General features: G+C 34.4%; 1 protein-coding gene across 1 annotated transcript in view; it reads right to left on the reverse strand.

Annotated features, from left to right (window-relative positions):
• CUL1 (cullin 1) overlaps positions 1 to 15,073 on the reverse strand; it is a 50,226-nt gene that overhangs the window by 4,802 nt on the left and 30,351 nt on the right. Inside the window, exons 8-17 of the mRNA XM_068674827.1 lie at positions 13,094 to 13,256; positions 9,427 to 9,557; positions 6,329 to 6,436; positions 6,138 to 6,244; positions 4,912 to 4,960; positions 4,253 to 4,384; positions 3,600 to 3,717; positions 2,669 to 2,745; positions 1,809 to 1,940; positions 424 to 516 (exon numbers count right to left, since the gene is read on the reverse strand). Coding sequence (XP_068530928.1) covers positions 424 to 516; positions 1,809 to 1,940; positions 2,669 to 2,745; positions 3,600 to 3,717; positions 4,253 to 4,384; positions 4,912 to 4,960; positions 6,138 to 6,244; positions 6,329 to 6,436; positions 9,427 to 9,557; positions 13,094 to 13,256 — 1,110 coding nt within the window. The remainder of the gene's footprint in view (positions 1 to 423; positions 517 to 1,808; positions 1,941 to 2,668; positions 2,746 to 3,599; positions 3,718 to 4,252; positions 4,385 to 4,911; positions 4,961 to 6,137; positions 6,245 to 6,328; positions 6,437 to 9,426; positions 9,558 to 13,093; positions 13,257 to 15,073) is intronic.

The following is a 15,073-nucleotide window of genomic DNA, read 5'->3' on the forward strand; positions in this document are numbered from 1 at the left end:
AATCTTTTTCACAACAGATAGTGAGCCTATGATATACAGACATTACTACGTTCACATATATAAGCACTGAAGTGCAACGAAAAACAAACTCAAAACACAATCATTTAGGAAATAAGATGTTCTCTAGGAAGAACAGTATTTAATATTAAAGATTTATGCAGGGAAACTGTGAAAACTTGATATGGGAATTCAGCAGGAGCGTGCACAATTCACTCTAGTGATCAGACATGCTAAGATTCCTTAGAAGATTAAGCAGTTACGATTACAGGAAAGTAAACCAGGAAAGTTAACCAAGAATAGAGCACATCTGCTCCTTCAGGACAGAAATCAACTCTGGTTTAAAGCATGTCTAATCCCAGTTTCTTATGATAGCAGAAGAGCCCTGATGACCAAAGAGTGCAGTTAAATGTGCAAAATCACTACCATTTTTATTTGAGTACTGTCTGTCAACTGCTGCACAGTGTAGGCATCTTCTGTGTTGTACTGCAGTAAAATTGCCATCTGGAATGTGGATGCCTACCAGAAACAAAAATCAGAGAATGAGAATGAACATACTTACTGAACTTGAACAGCTTGGAATTCACCAGCGTGAACACACATACTGGAATAACCGGACAGTGGAAAATAGCCAACTAGCACTAATCATTATACAATACAGGAAGTCTGATACTACTTATATAACCAGAACTCTACCTTTCAGCATTATCTAGACATAAACCCTAAGATAATGAGCACTGAACTAGCCACAGACACTTAATATCTTCTATTATGATGTCAAAGCGATATCTTTCCACTTGTTAATATCAATTTTTAATTATTTTCCCATCACTCTCTGGCTCTTACTCGTTTAATCTTCATTAAAAACCTACACAGACTACTGACTTCATTCTCACAACCCTCTCAAATCTAACAGAATAATGAAAACAAATTTATAAACAAGCAGCTATCAGTGGCTTATTCACGTCTATCACCGTTGGGTTAACATATGCTGATTACACAAGTTCAGAGTCTGAGATTATTTTGTTTCTTCTCACTGTTGTGAACTCCCCTCCTCTGCCTACTTTTAGAGAACACAGACAGAAAAGCATGACATGCATGAGATCTTCCATAACAGTCTGTTGTCTCACGTAACCCAGTTCAACAACTATTTAAACCCCAAGTAATATACTCCCTTTTCTAAGTCAAATTTCTTTTAAAGAAATCTTAAGTATCATTACAGTAAATAAGTCAAACATATAACAAAGGTTCTATTTATCATAACACCAACAACTACCTGTTGAGAGCTAGTATTTGTTCACATTAGAAATACCCAGAATACCTTCAATATTGCACCAGCGCTTTTTTTTCAGCCAGCAGCATCGTACACAAGTAAAGCTAATTAGCTAAACTTAGTAGCTAAACACATACAAGCACACACAAATGCGACAATTGATGAACCAAATGATTTAAAACACTTGCAATATATCATTACATACTGTTAATGAATATTTTGACATACAAATAAAACACAGCTTAAGTCTCCATATTATCTTTTAAAATTTGTTTGTATGGGCGCACAGGTATTCACATGAACTCCACTACTTCACCATCTACACACTTTGCCATTTTAAACACATTTATCTACACAATTATCCTTTAATGTTGGGAAAACCAGTTATCTCCAAATAAGAGGAGGTTGTACAGCTCATCTACAATACATAAAAGCAGTGGAGTAGAGTGTGAATGCATGTCTCCGAAGTGATCAGCCACAACCAGCCCTCTAAAAATGCAAACATCAAGTGTTTCTACTGGCATAACCTTATTCGTACCTGTAACGTGTATCTATTTTTGAAACAGTTGGTAACCAGTTCCCCTTTGGACAGCTGATACAACCACGTTAGTTTTCTTCCACTATGACGACTGGCGTAAAATGCAGTGAATCTCTGATAGCTCCGTTCTAACTGTATAAAAACAATAAAAAAAAGGAATATTATTTTTCTTCATCCTTTACTAGAATATGCTCTGGAACCAACACATGACAATCAAATCTGATTGCCCCATGCTGCAATGTTGTCTGAAATACGAAATATTCAGGTTCTTCTGATTGGATGGAACATTTCCCTTTGTAATGAGTTTCCCCTTTAAAATGTCATTAACAATAAAAACCTTAACAAGAATCTAAATTTCATTCTTCCCTTTTTGAGATATTAGGTAAGACTAGAAAGGTGATTAAACTACCCTGATCCTCCACTTAACAGCAGTTGTTTCTCATGTTAAGCACTCATTTCTTGTCTAGTTTTCTGCTGAGTGCTTATCAAGAATAATGATTACAATATCCAAATAATTTGGAAGCAACTGCAACAAAGTTTCTTACACAGACCTATACAAAAAAAAAGATACGCTAACAAAGACTTGTCTCAGTTACTGTGGAACGTTTTGAAGAAAACTTCATTAATTGTCTTTCTATAGAAGAAAGAATTTAGGTATTTCACATAATTTTGTCCCACTATCTTTACTCACTTATCTTATTCCCCATATCCTTCAGCCAAAAAGCCAAACCCCACATACAAAGCTTTTAGACAAAAAAGAACCTTCCAGTCCTCTGACACACAACAAAACACGCACACACACCAGCCTTGCTCTTGTTTAGTAATCTCATTGCTCTGATGAACAAAGTGCAGCACCTTACCTCAGAGGGCAGAGCAAATGTGCAAGACTGCTGAAATGGCCATGATCCAGAACTCAGCACCTGTATACTAAAATCCACTGGAAGAGAAAAATGCACATAAGTAGGCTGGACTGCATTATCTTCCTTGCTTCCACTCGCTGCTCAAACATGCAGTTCGTGTTCTAACACAGGAAATAGTTCTGTTTTGCTCAAACTAACACAATGAAAAATCATTAAGCAATATACATTATTATTCAGGCCATAGAACAAAGAAATTCATGAAGGATGATTGTACAGCTGGATAGGTTTAGGTTTGTGACAGACACTCAATTTTCTTTCATTTGCAGAAATTGCCCTGCTTCTACCCCACAACAGACTTCTCTTTTACCATGTCAGTATAAAAACTTATAAACACACATTTCTGTGTGTAACTAAAACACAACGCATAGCAAGAACAAAAATTACACGTTTATATCTGTAAGGCATATAACGTAATTCAATAAGAAATAAAAATACAAAACTCTAATGTAATCCAACAAATAATTATCATTTTTTGAAAGGATTTGATTCGATATGCTTCAAATTAAAAACAAAAACAACACAAAAGCCATAAACACACAAAAGAAAGCAATAAGGCTTTCTAACAGTGTAATGCAGTATCCTTTCTCTTAACTCTTACAGAAGTACAATTACTAAGCCATGTTGTGTTCGAAACCAAAACTGTTTACGGAAAATCATCTCAATTAAAAAAAAGTGACAGCATTCAACTTACTTTCATTAGATACCCAAATACAAGCTACAAAAAGCTATGGAATGAAGAAGATGAAGTACAGACACAGAAGACTAAAAATCCTAGTTATCTTGGATAAAATAGTAACTCTAACCATTGGGGAGTTAAGGTATGTCAAATAATGTTTCCTTCATATAGTTAGCACGTAAAAATACTACTTACAATCTAGTGGTTCTGAATTGGTCAGGTGTTTTTTAAATTGCTCATTCAGGTCCTTGCTTACACCAATATCTTGGAACATCCGTTGCAGTTTGGACGTATACTCGAAACCACAAGCTTGCTGTATTTTAAAAACAAATATGTCAGCACAAGACAACAGGTTTTGACACTGAAGAATGAAAACAAAGCATAGGAGCCTGTTTTCTTAAAAGATGTACACAGTTCAGTATTTCCTTTACTGAATTATAGATCCCAACTAAATGTGTTCTTCAAGTTACCAAAAAGTGAAAGTTTTGTTTAAAGATGAAACAAAAACACACAATGAAACAGACTACCAAAAAATCATTAAATCTTATTTCGCTTGACATTGCACTAACAAATGAAATTAAGTTAATGAAATTAAGTCCTTCACTTGGACAATAATATCTATGTCATTTATTGGATTAAGAATAAACTTTAACTCCATCAAACAGACATGCATTACAAGTTCCTAAGAGGTTAAAAAAATTAGAAGTAGATGAGAACTAGGTTGCGTATTTTTCTGTTGTACATGAAGTAAGTGAAAAAACAAAGTGAAAGTACATACAGCAGTGATATACAAGGTACTGTGAAGACGTGCAATATGGTAGATCATGGGACAAGCACGGAATACTCACTTTTAGTTTAGAGATCATGCTTGCCTCAGCATCATCACTAGCACTGTTCTGATGTACAAGTCTTTTTGCCAGCATTTTGGCATAGAATTTTTGAAACACATCTTTATCCTCAATGTACTTGAAGACAACCATCTGCAAAAGCCAAGATAATTTGTAAGAAAGAAAATTAAGCATTTGTTGTGAAAAGCTTTAACAGGACCTACTTCAATAACAGTTCAAACTTCACAGCAGGGTTGTTTTTTTTTTTTTTTTGAACGTTTTTTCTCCTTTTATTTTTTTGTAAATCTGAATATAATTTAAAAAAAATTGACTGTATAGTCCACAAAAATAGTCTTATTATGCATTAATATAGATAGTGTATATACATGTATATAGCTATATAAAACCAGTGTAGAAACTGTTATGCATATATATAAATCAACTAAACTAAGTGGAAATTCTACCTTGTCATTTTAAATACACTAAGTACTCTGTATTAAAATTATGTACAATGAAATACCATTAACAAGTCTCAGAGATAAAGACCATCACTGAAAAGCTAATGAAATCAAACATACAAAGTAACAGGTTTGATCTCATCTGACTTATGTGACAATTTAATATTACTAACTTTTCAGAGCTAAAAACGGAAGAGAGCTAACTATTTACAGATGTCTTACCACTTGATTGAGTGTATCTTCCAATTCTGCTTCTTCTGGATTCTTTGAGCTGTAATGAAACAAGTGAATTTTTTATGATTCTCCAAACTGCTATATTAGGCCAAAATAAACAAGTATATGGAAATTTATTTCATAAACAAAGGAAAACTAATAGTTTTGGAATCAAAGACTCTCAAAAGAGGAAACAGTGTAATGAAATGAATGCTTTTCTCTTTACTCCACAAAACACACATATGCAAGCACTTCTAAAATATGTGATTTTGAAACAATAGGTTGAATTCCTGTACCATTAATTGCTTGTGATTTCCTGATAGCCTCATACTTCTCAGGATATACGGGCTTAAATGTGGATCCCTTTCTTCCTCCTTTCTGTTCTGCTGCTAAATTCTACCTTCACTTCTTATCTTAGATAGTACAGTGAAAAGGAAACAGCTCAGATAGCTGGATCTTGAAAGCTAAGGTGGCAATACATTGTTTTTCTCCATATCATGCTTGATATGGAGAATCTAAGCTATAGAAGGGTAGTATTTATAAAGGGGAAAAATAAATCCTTTGCAGGAAGAAAAAAGGGATGGATGGGAAGTGAGAAGTGAGCAAGTTTTTCTGGTTTTGTTCCCTCCCACCCCAAAGTTGCCAGTGACAAAAATGACACCAATCCAGTATGAACTGGACTGGTACCAACTCAATTTATGTGCTGTTTAATCATTTCAAGCTAAATAACTTAATATGAACTATGAGAACTCAGAAGGCAATTTCTGTCCTCCTCAATTTCTGCCCAGATGGAAGAATATACAGAGAGAACAACAGAAGGAAAGCAAGAACTTTAATGGAAAAGGGATTGCGTTTCTTTTCTTTACCACATGTATATACTGCACCACTCAAATTTATGGGGGGGGGGGGGGGGGGGAGGGGAGCACCTAGACGTTAGAATACATGTAGAACTAAGAAAAACTAGAACTTTGTTTTCTATAAGAAAAAAGATCTTAGTTCTTTTGTTATTTCCCACCCTCCTGCCATTCTTTAAAAAAGAAAAGTAAACTACATATCATCTTTAGGAAAGGCCCTACTGATTTTTTGGTTGGTTTGTATAAAATCAGGAATTGATATAATTAGTTTTTCTTCAAAAGTTATGTTCTCTTTCTGAATACACAAAATAAAACTTCACAGTATAAATCATTTTAAAACAAAAGCCAACCTGGAATAATAATTCGTCTTCGAAGACGTACCTTTTCTTTAGCAACGAGTCACAGTATCGTGCCAGTAGCTCTGGGGATTTACTGGATGATTGAGCCATTTTTGTCACTGCATTATTATTTATAAATCGACCACAAGCCTATAAATCACAAAAGATCGTGAAATTTTGGGGAAATAGAAAAAGGAAAGAAAATTGTTACCACATGCCATTACATATACTTACTTTGTCCAGTGCAGCCACAAAGCCAGCATCATTGTTGAACGCAGACATGACTAAAGCATTGTATTTCTTATGGACATCCAACACTGTCTGTACGTACATTTTTGGATCCTGTAACAGAGAAAGATTGTTCGCAAACAACTGACTTTGTGCTTTCTACTTTCTCCTTCCTCTAAAAAGAAGCTACTCACTGGAAGTTTTTATGGCAAAATGTAAAAAGTATTAGAAATATTTGATGTAGTATTAAAAGTTTTAGATACTGTTAGAGGTAGTATCTATCCAGACTAGTTTAGTCTCTGTTTCTGTTATTACTGCAAACTTTCATTTAATACAACCAGGGCAGAGTGTTAACTATACTATATAATACAAAAACCAGAATCAGTTATAAAACTAGAACCAGTAATTCTGCCATTGCGAGTACTTTCAAGAAAGGTATTTCCAGAGACACGAGCTTAACTCCAATCAGACCTGAGAGCTGGATGATCATAAAGTGGTAATTGCTGGAAGAAACCCTCAAAATAAATTTCTGTAGCAAGAATGTAATAGTGTATCGCGAATAGGTACAACTTAGTGCAGAGACCTCAGTCATCACTGATAGTTAAAAAAAAAAAGATTAACTCAACACCCAGTGGCATTCAAATGCCAACAAGCATCCAGCTTGCGTCACTCAGACCAAGTCCTGCATGCAATTACTGACCTCTGCATCTCAAAAAAGATGTAGTGGAATCAGTAGAAACAGTGAAAGGCAACTAGAACACCACGCAGACAGGACATCTGCTTTACATGTGTCTAAAAAGGCTAGAAGTCTTCAATTTGGAGATCTGAAGTGTAAAAGCGCACACTGAGCCAAGGTTTAGAAAATCCTGAGGATGAGTGACAAGATGAAGGTTCACCAAACACCACATTTTAAAACTACAGGGTACTTGATGAAATTAATAGGAAACAAGCTTAAAACAGGTAAAACATGTAATACCATTACATACAAGGTAGTGAACTTCTGTAACTTGCTGCCGCAGTAGACTACTGGAAGCAGAGACTGTAAGGGGGTCCAAAAATGCATTAAACAAACTCAAAGGACGGAGTTTGTCATAAACAAAAAGAATTGGGCATGGAATTACTACTGTTAAATCCCTACCATAAGGGTTCTGGATGCTGGGAACAAATAGCAAAAGGGGCAGGGTTACATCAGGATCCTGAAAAACATTTCCTGTTGCCACTGAAGACAGACACAAACTATGTAGACCACCAGTCTAAGGCTGTGCTTGAAACATAGAACTGACATGATATTGAGAATCTCGTTGGCAAGAAATCATGAAGAGAACCTGAAGGACATTCAAAGAGGAGTGTCCTGTTTACAAATCCAAAACAGATAACCAAAAGCAACTAAAAACAGTAGTCCTCTGACTAAAGAGCAGTCCACTTAATATAGTTAATGGTGTTTAAAACACAACTCATTCAGCAAAAAGAATCTAAAATAAGTCAGATGAATCAACTTGGTATGGCCATTATCCCCACTGACTACAGAGAAACTGAGACATTTGCTCAGTTGTTAGTGTGTTCAGACACAATACAGATAAATGAAGTTAGACAGAACCAATCCTACCTAAATGCAACCAAGGGCAAACAAGACAACGATTCAAGTAATACAGTGGAGTAATGGATATTGTAAGAAGAGGCAAGATGGTTCCCAAGGAAAACCAGCCAGAGATACAGTTATGAAAATAAATATATATATATATATATATATATATATATATATATATATATACAGAAAAGGAAAAAAAGAGAAAGGTAAAGCATACACGTTTAAGAAACAAGAAAGAGTGCCATGATAAAGGTTTTTTTCCCCTCTCTGTCCTTTATGGGGCTGGAGTTAAAAGAATACATATGAATCTCAGGCTTCCTCACTCTCAAAGACAAACTGCTGAAAAAGAAGCTTTTATTTTTCTGGGAACTTCAAGGTCTAGGTAAAAAGAAACCTGAGAGTTACAACTTCTTGAGGGATATGTCTACTATGGAGCATATCCAATTTCAAAATTTAAGTTGACATCTATGAATGAAACTGAAGACTCCTTAAGTTGCTTCATGATTCATAAAGCATCACTACTGCCAGAAAGCTAGGCGCTTAGAACTACAGAAAGGAAACTACAGACATGTAACGCATTTTAATCTCTGCTAAAACCTACAGTATTTACAGCTGTCCATACAGTTATTACAGACTATTGTTTTAATATTTATTAGTATGTTCCACTGCTAGTACTATTTCAAGAATATCTGTGCCCAATAAATGGTTGAAACTGAACTATGTCAGAAATGAAAATTAAACCCAGTTTTAAACAAAATTTACCAGAAATCTATGTTCCATTCTTCTATCCCAATTTTGTTTTGTGCAATGCTTTTTTTTTTTTTTGATAGTTAGTGACATATTGTCTACGTTCAAAACGGTTAAGAAAGGTTTTAAACAACTTCTTAACATCACTGAGATCAATACAAAATTAATCCTGGAATTGTAATGTAACAAAATCAAGAGGGCCAATTATATGGCTAAATGACCACATTGCTGTGGAAGAAGTAACCTGCTTCTTATATTGTACCCTAACCAACCATTTCAGTTGTCAACTTGTTTCTTCCTTTACCATTTGTCATGCTTTTCCAAACAGAATGAAGCAATTCACCAAAATACTAAACCCAGAGACTTTCTTCGAACAGTCCCCTCCAAGTCAGGAGTCTACACAACAATAAAAGAATAGAATACACTGGAAACAATACTTCTTGTAACAAAAATACTACACTTAGAGTGGACTTCCAAGTATGTTGTATTTGCACAGCCAGCTTTCTGAGCAGTATGACATCCTGACAGAGCCAGAACTCAGAAAGAAAAGAAACCCCAGAAACAAAATAAAAACACAGAAAAGTAGTAATAACACAGCAATATAACTGTTGCTCTAAACCTACCCTAAACATCAGAGAACTGTCTATTCTTCACAAATTTGAATGAGTGAGAAGAAAAATGCATGAAAAATGAAGATTTACACTATAGGAGGGTTCATGACATACATTGGCAGTAACCATATACAGACTTATTTTAATGGGATACTTGCGTTCAGAGCAGCTTCTCCACATTTTTCTATTGCAGCTAGACCTTGATTATGAATGTGGGTTTCTAACAGCTTTTTTAGCTCTCCAAGGCCATCCTGGATTCGAGATACAAGGTTATACATACGTCCCAAGTCTGAAAAGTAACAAAAAGACAGTATCTTTTATTTGTACTAGCTATGACTCCAATTTTTCATTTATAAATTGTTGATAGGAGTTAAACATTCATTACCAATGAAAATATGCATGCAATTGCCATTGTAAAAAGTAAGAAAAATAGCAAAAAAAATCCGTATAGCAAACTTTTCCACTAACCTGGAAAGCTAAGAGTTCAAGAGAAAATCTGTTAAATATTAAGACACGTTTTACATTCTCAGTGCCATCAATAAGAAAAAAAAATGAAACTTCAGTTACAGAAATACAATTACCTCTGACTTCTAGTCGTCACACATCTAAAGAAGTGTAATAGTTTAAAAATGGAATTAAGCATTCTTATTTACATGAAGTTTTGAAGTGATGCCTTTAATTAGGACTTGCATTAGTGTTACTGCTAGCTGTTCCAAGAACACAGAATTCTCCACTTGATCACCATCCCTTAGATCTGTTCTTATTTCGAACAGGACAGTTTTCAGAGACAAGACATCACTTGTAGCCTATTCTATATTAACATTTCTATTTGGGGCAGCAACAGTGGAAATTGCAGGAAATTTAAGGCAAACCATCACACACCAATGAGACCTCTGGAAGATAATCTGTAACATTAGAAACCAAATTTCTTCCAATAATGCTGTCTAACAGTGTTTAACTATCTGATTTAACTATCTAATAGAATATTTAGAATTAAAATAGAATACTAATTGATTTGCTTTTACCTCAAAGAAGAAAAAGGCTTTTAAAAATCATCCCCACAGCATAAAACTAGTGATGGTAGAAAGAAATAAATTGGGCATCATTTCACACATATCAAAGCTTCATATAAAATTCTCAGTTTCCAGCCAGTCAGTTCATAATGTTGGGTACTGTCCTTAAAGAGGGCACTGTTCTTATTCCTTTTAAACAGGGCAGATTCTTTGGGCTTTCTGAGTGCGGGACTCAACCTCTCCCCATCCCCTAACCACCTTTTGTTTCATTTAAGCAAACAAAAAACTCTTAAAACTTTTACATTGGCAAACCAGGTACCCAAAAACACTTGGTATTTCTAGTGATCTTGCCCTTACCGAACAGACACTTAAGTAAAACAGCAAATCACCAAATGAGTTACTATAAAGAAATGCGGATATTTCACCTTACTGAATTGATCTTAATGTTGTCAGCTACATCTAGCTATATTCTAAAATTGTAAAGACTTCTCTTGAAGGCTTAGGAGCAATTTATTACCACCTTCAGATTATTAAATGTAATGGAGTAATCAAGTAGCTGTATTGCTATCTAACACTGAAATACAACACAGAGCTTGATACCTTTAATAGTGAAGCAATTACACCTCTATTCTGAAGAATTTTCATATAATGCTTTCAGTTCCCTAGAACATTGTGAAGTTTTTAATTTTTGTATTGACCATTTTTGAAAATGGAACTGTTTTTCCCCCCTTTGAAAAATCACACTCCCAGTGTAATGTTAAGCTTTTATTACTACACAGGAATGTTTTTCCTTTACCTACAGAAGGTTAGAAAAGAGATAGGAAAAAAACGCACGTGTAAGTGTAACAAGCTGCTATCCTGCTCAGGGGTCACAGGTTGCTCTATCAGGATGTCTGTATTGGGTGAAATACAGAAGAGATACTACAAAAAAAGGACCATTTACAATGTAATTACTCCTAAATTATCTTAGAATCTGTTCCCAATAAATATAATTATTTCCTATAGGTGTAATGCTGATGTGAATAGGTTAACACATGAAAAATATGCCCTTAAAACCTAACTGGCTGCACGATGCAATTAAAAAGTTAGAGAATACCAACAGGTGTGGCCTGCAATACAGTATGCTTAATATACTTCACTTAGGAGGACCTCAAAACCTGCATGCTCTCAGGAGCAAAGCAATAAAGAATTCATCGAGAGTGATCAAGATTTTATTATGAGTTATCATAGCCTATAGTAGACTATCCTAACCGTACCACAAAGTTTAGGTCCAGTGCTTCAAGAGTGAACTGATTAAAAATTGATATTTCATTCTTTAATCACAGTCAAAATAAAATGCTTCTACTCGAGAGACTTCAATAGGGCCAAGGAACACTACTGTTATTTGAGTAAGTGAAGCCCAAAATGAGAAAAGGAAGCATTTTGAAAATTAAGAAAATATCAGTCTTTGATATAACTCAAGCGAAAATTAAAGAAACACACCAAAAATGAAACATCAGATGGTGCCCACGACTCAAGGTTTTTGTTTTTTGTTTTTTTTTTTTTTTTTCCTCTTTACCCCAGGAAGGCTTCCTGAGTCCAGACAAGTTTTCTTCTTGATTGAGCTACTGTTATTTCTATTGTCAGAATATATTTATGAAGCCATTTTACTATTCAACACCTATCTATATAAAAAAAAAATCTCCATTATAGACTAAGTACATTTATTAACAAACAAACAACATCCAACCTTTAAAGACTACCACAGGACAAAAAAACTATTGCATCCAAAACAGGTAACTTCTGATCTACTCATCATGTTTAACTGCCCTGTTTTGAAGTGTCTCTTAGTTATCAACATAATCATAGTAATTATGCATAGTTGCTCTTTAAGGTTGGTATGTAGTCATAGTTGCAATACACAACTGTGAAACCAACAGTATTAACAATACTAACTTACTACATCTCTTCAATTCTGTCATTTCTTTATAAGCAACAGTTCAGCTTATCTTGATATAGTTCTAATTAATTGCAAAAAAATCAAAAAAAAAATGCAAAAAAATTTGCAATCTCCAATTGCAAAAAATCTGAAATACCATTCTTCTTCAGCACCTGCATTATTTGACCCTAGTTTTGACAATTTTGTACAAAGCATTAACCCCTGAAGAAACTCTTAGTAATCAGTGCAATTGATAATTCCTTAGAGATAACCAAACTCTTAACTTATTTTAGAGGAACTACTGAAGAAACCTTTATGCTCTTTGTTTTCTATAAAGGTATAAATTTAATTCACTTAATTTTAGCTGTGAAAACGAGTCTCATCAAGTAATAATTTGTACCTTTGTGCTCTATATGCAGTTCTATTTAATATTTTAGAAGTTACTTTTTATTTCTCATATTCCTCTTTTAAATTCCAGTAAATTTAGATTTTAAAATTCTCATTGCTGACTTAGTAAGATCCATGTAACAAACTGAAACAGCTGGTGAGACTACTGATCTGTTTTCTGTCTCAAGACTCGAGAAAGCTTCCGTTCCTGCTGGAAGAATAGCTCAAGTGCTCTTGAAGCCATTCCAGCCAAGCTAAAATTAGTGCTGTTTTGCTGTAGTATTTAGGATTAGAATGGGCTTCGTGAGGCAACATCCTGAACTGTCCCAATTTAATCAAAAGTTGTTTGTTATCAATTTGATGTCTATCTTTTCTCTTAATCTGTCTTGGGAGAAAAAAAAAACACACACACAAAAAATCATGTTTAGCTATTAACAGAATTTATGTCATTCACAAACCATCAGGGAAGAACTCTCAAGCCTAAAACCAATGTCTTAGTTGACCTACCTTCATTTTTGTCAGCATCCAACAAATTCTGAAACTCTGTATGAAATATTTCCAGGTGTTTTTCAATAAGTACTTGCTCACATTTCCGTGCTAATTCATCTTGTGTGCTCTCATGGAGATATACTTGAACTCTACGCTGTTCTTCAAGAAGGCGAGCTTCAGCCTACAGGAAAGAAAGATGGACATGAAACCTGTATGGAAGGCAAAGATCCAATATAGTAGAAAACAGATTTCTAGATTAATTTACTAAATAGACGACAAACAAAAAACGCCAAATCTCTTATGAATGCAGTACTATGGTACCTACCCTCACTGTAAGCATTATTTTTCTGAGAATTGCAATGTGATCCCTCCCACACTACACTATATACATATGGAATCAATGTCAATGTTGATGATAACATCATATACTGTTGAAAAGGTGGAGAATCACAATAAAATTGTCCTTCCCTTATGATTCTGATCAAGAAGTTTTCAGATGGGAATATGTTGTCAGACAAAGAGAAAGCCGCTGACATGCAATGCTTGCAGTTTCAGCATCATCAAGATCTCCAGCTACAGTGTGTGCCTGCGCAAAACTACACGGCACAAAACTAGAATTTAACTCTACACCCATTATAAACTTATCTGAATGTTCTCATATACATTCTTAAACAGAAAAGCTTCTTAATCTACAATTACTTTAAACTGTATCAGTATTTGATTTAGCACATGAAATACTACATATGCATATATTTCTGGAAAAACAAAATTAAGTGTCATTTGAGAAACACTACTTTATTCAAAAATGTAAAACTGAATGGTTTTTTATGTAACGATGACCTCTACTTTGTTAAAGTGTTAAAGATTCCCTTTATAAGCCATGTGTAAGAGTAATACGCTACTAGGGATAAGGTACATATGATTATTTAAATTAATGTCACCGAGACACTATTTATCCCCAATCAGAATTCAATGCACAGTGCTTCCATGGGAAAGTCAAGTGTACTAATAACAGATTACTTTTCCTAGTTTATACTTCCAACAGATGACTTAAGATGCTCTTACTGCCAGGATGACACGTGACTGATTGACAACTTGCAACTTTTCACATCAGTCTTATTAATTTTCATAGCAGAAAATAATTGTATCAGTACATGAGTAATAATTATGGAGAGTACTATTCTGTTCCAGGCATTTAAGTGGCATGCATGATTAACACCCATCCAGAAAAAAAAAATAAGATAAATATTGTAAGACAGTTTCGTGCAAGTCAAAAAATATGTTAAGAACTCCTGACACAGTAAGAAAAACTGAAGAACAAACCTATCTGAATTTTAAATAAATAAATAGTTGCAGTAGACCACATAGACCAGATAAATCAGTCAAGACAATTTATTCCAGTAAATAAACTTTTAGCTTCAGTAATTCCGCTTTCTGGGAGGTAAAATTAGTTTGTTTTTTTTTTTTTTTTTTTTTTTATCATTTTGCAAGCTTTTACCATTTTTGCTAGCTCCAGTTAAAATGCTCCAATGACACTTACTGCAGTCTTCTTGAGTTTCACCAGTTAAATCCCAAATCAGTTTAAAGAAAACACTAAGACAGACAAAATGTCTTATACATAACATACAATATACAATACACACACACACACCATATATTAGTATACAACTGATCAGACTTGCAAGGCTACACGCTTCCTTGGTTAAGGATTCCCTTACCTTCCAATAGCTTTCTATACATTTTCAGCATCAACTAAAAAGCAAACATTAAGCTTCAAGCAAAGCAAGTTGCTCTTCTGTGCACTTTTCAAGTTTTTAAGATCACATGAGATACTACTAAGTTTGTTGTACTTGCCACTAATCCCTAGTTCTTGAAATAGTAATGACCTTCAGACAGCTTTTTACTGTCCTGTACTAAGGAATCCTGGCTGAGCCATTCATTCATGTTATGAATGACTAAAATTCCCTTACTGTTTTTTTGTTTTGTTTTGTTTTTTTA

Source organism: Anas acuta, chromosome 2 (assembly GCF_963932015.1).
Source record: "Anas acuta chromosome 2, bAnaAcu1.1, whole genome shotgun sequence".
Classification (NCBI taxonomy): Eukaryota; Metazoa; Chordata; class Aves; order Anseriformes; family Anatidae; genus Anas; species Anas acuta.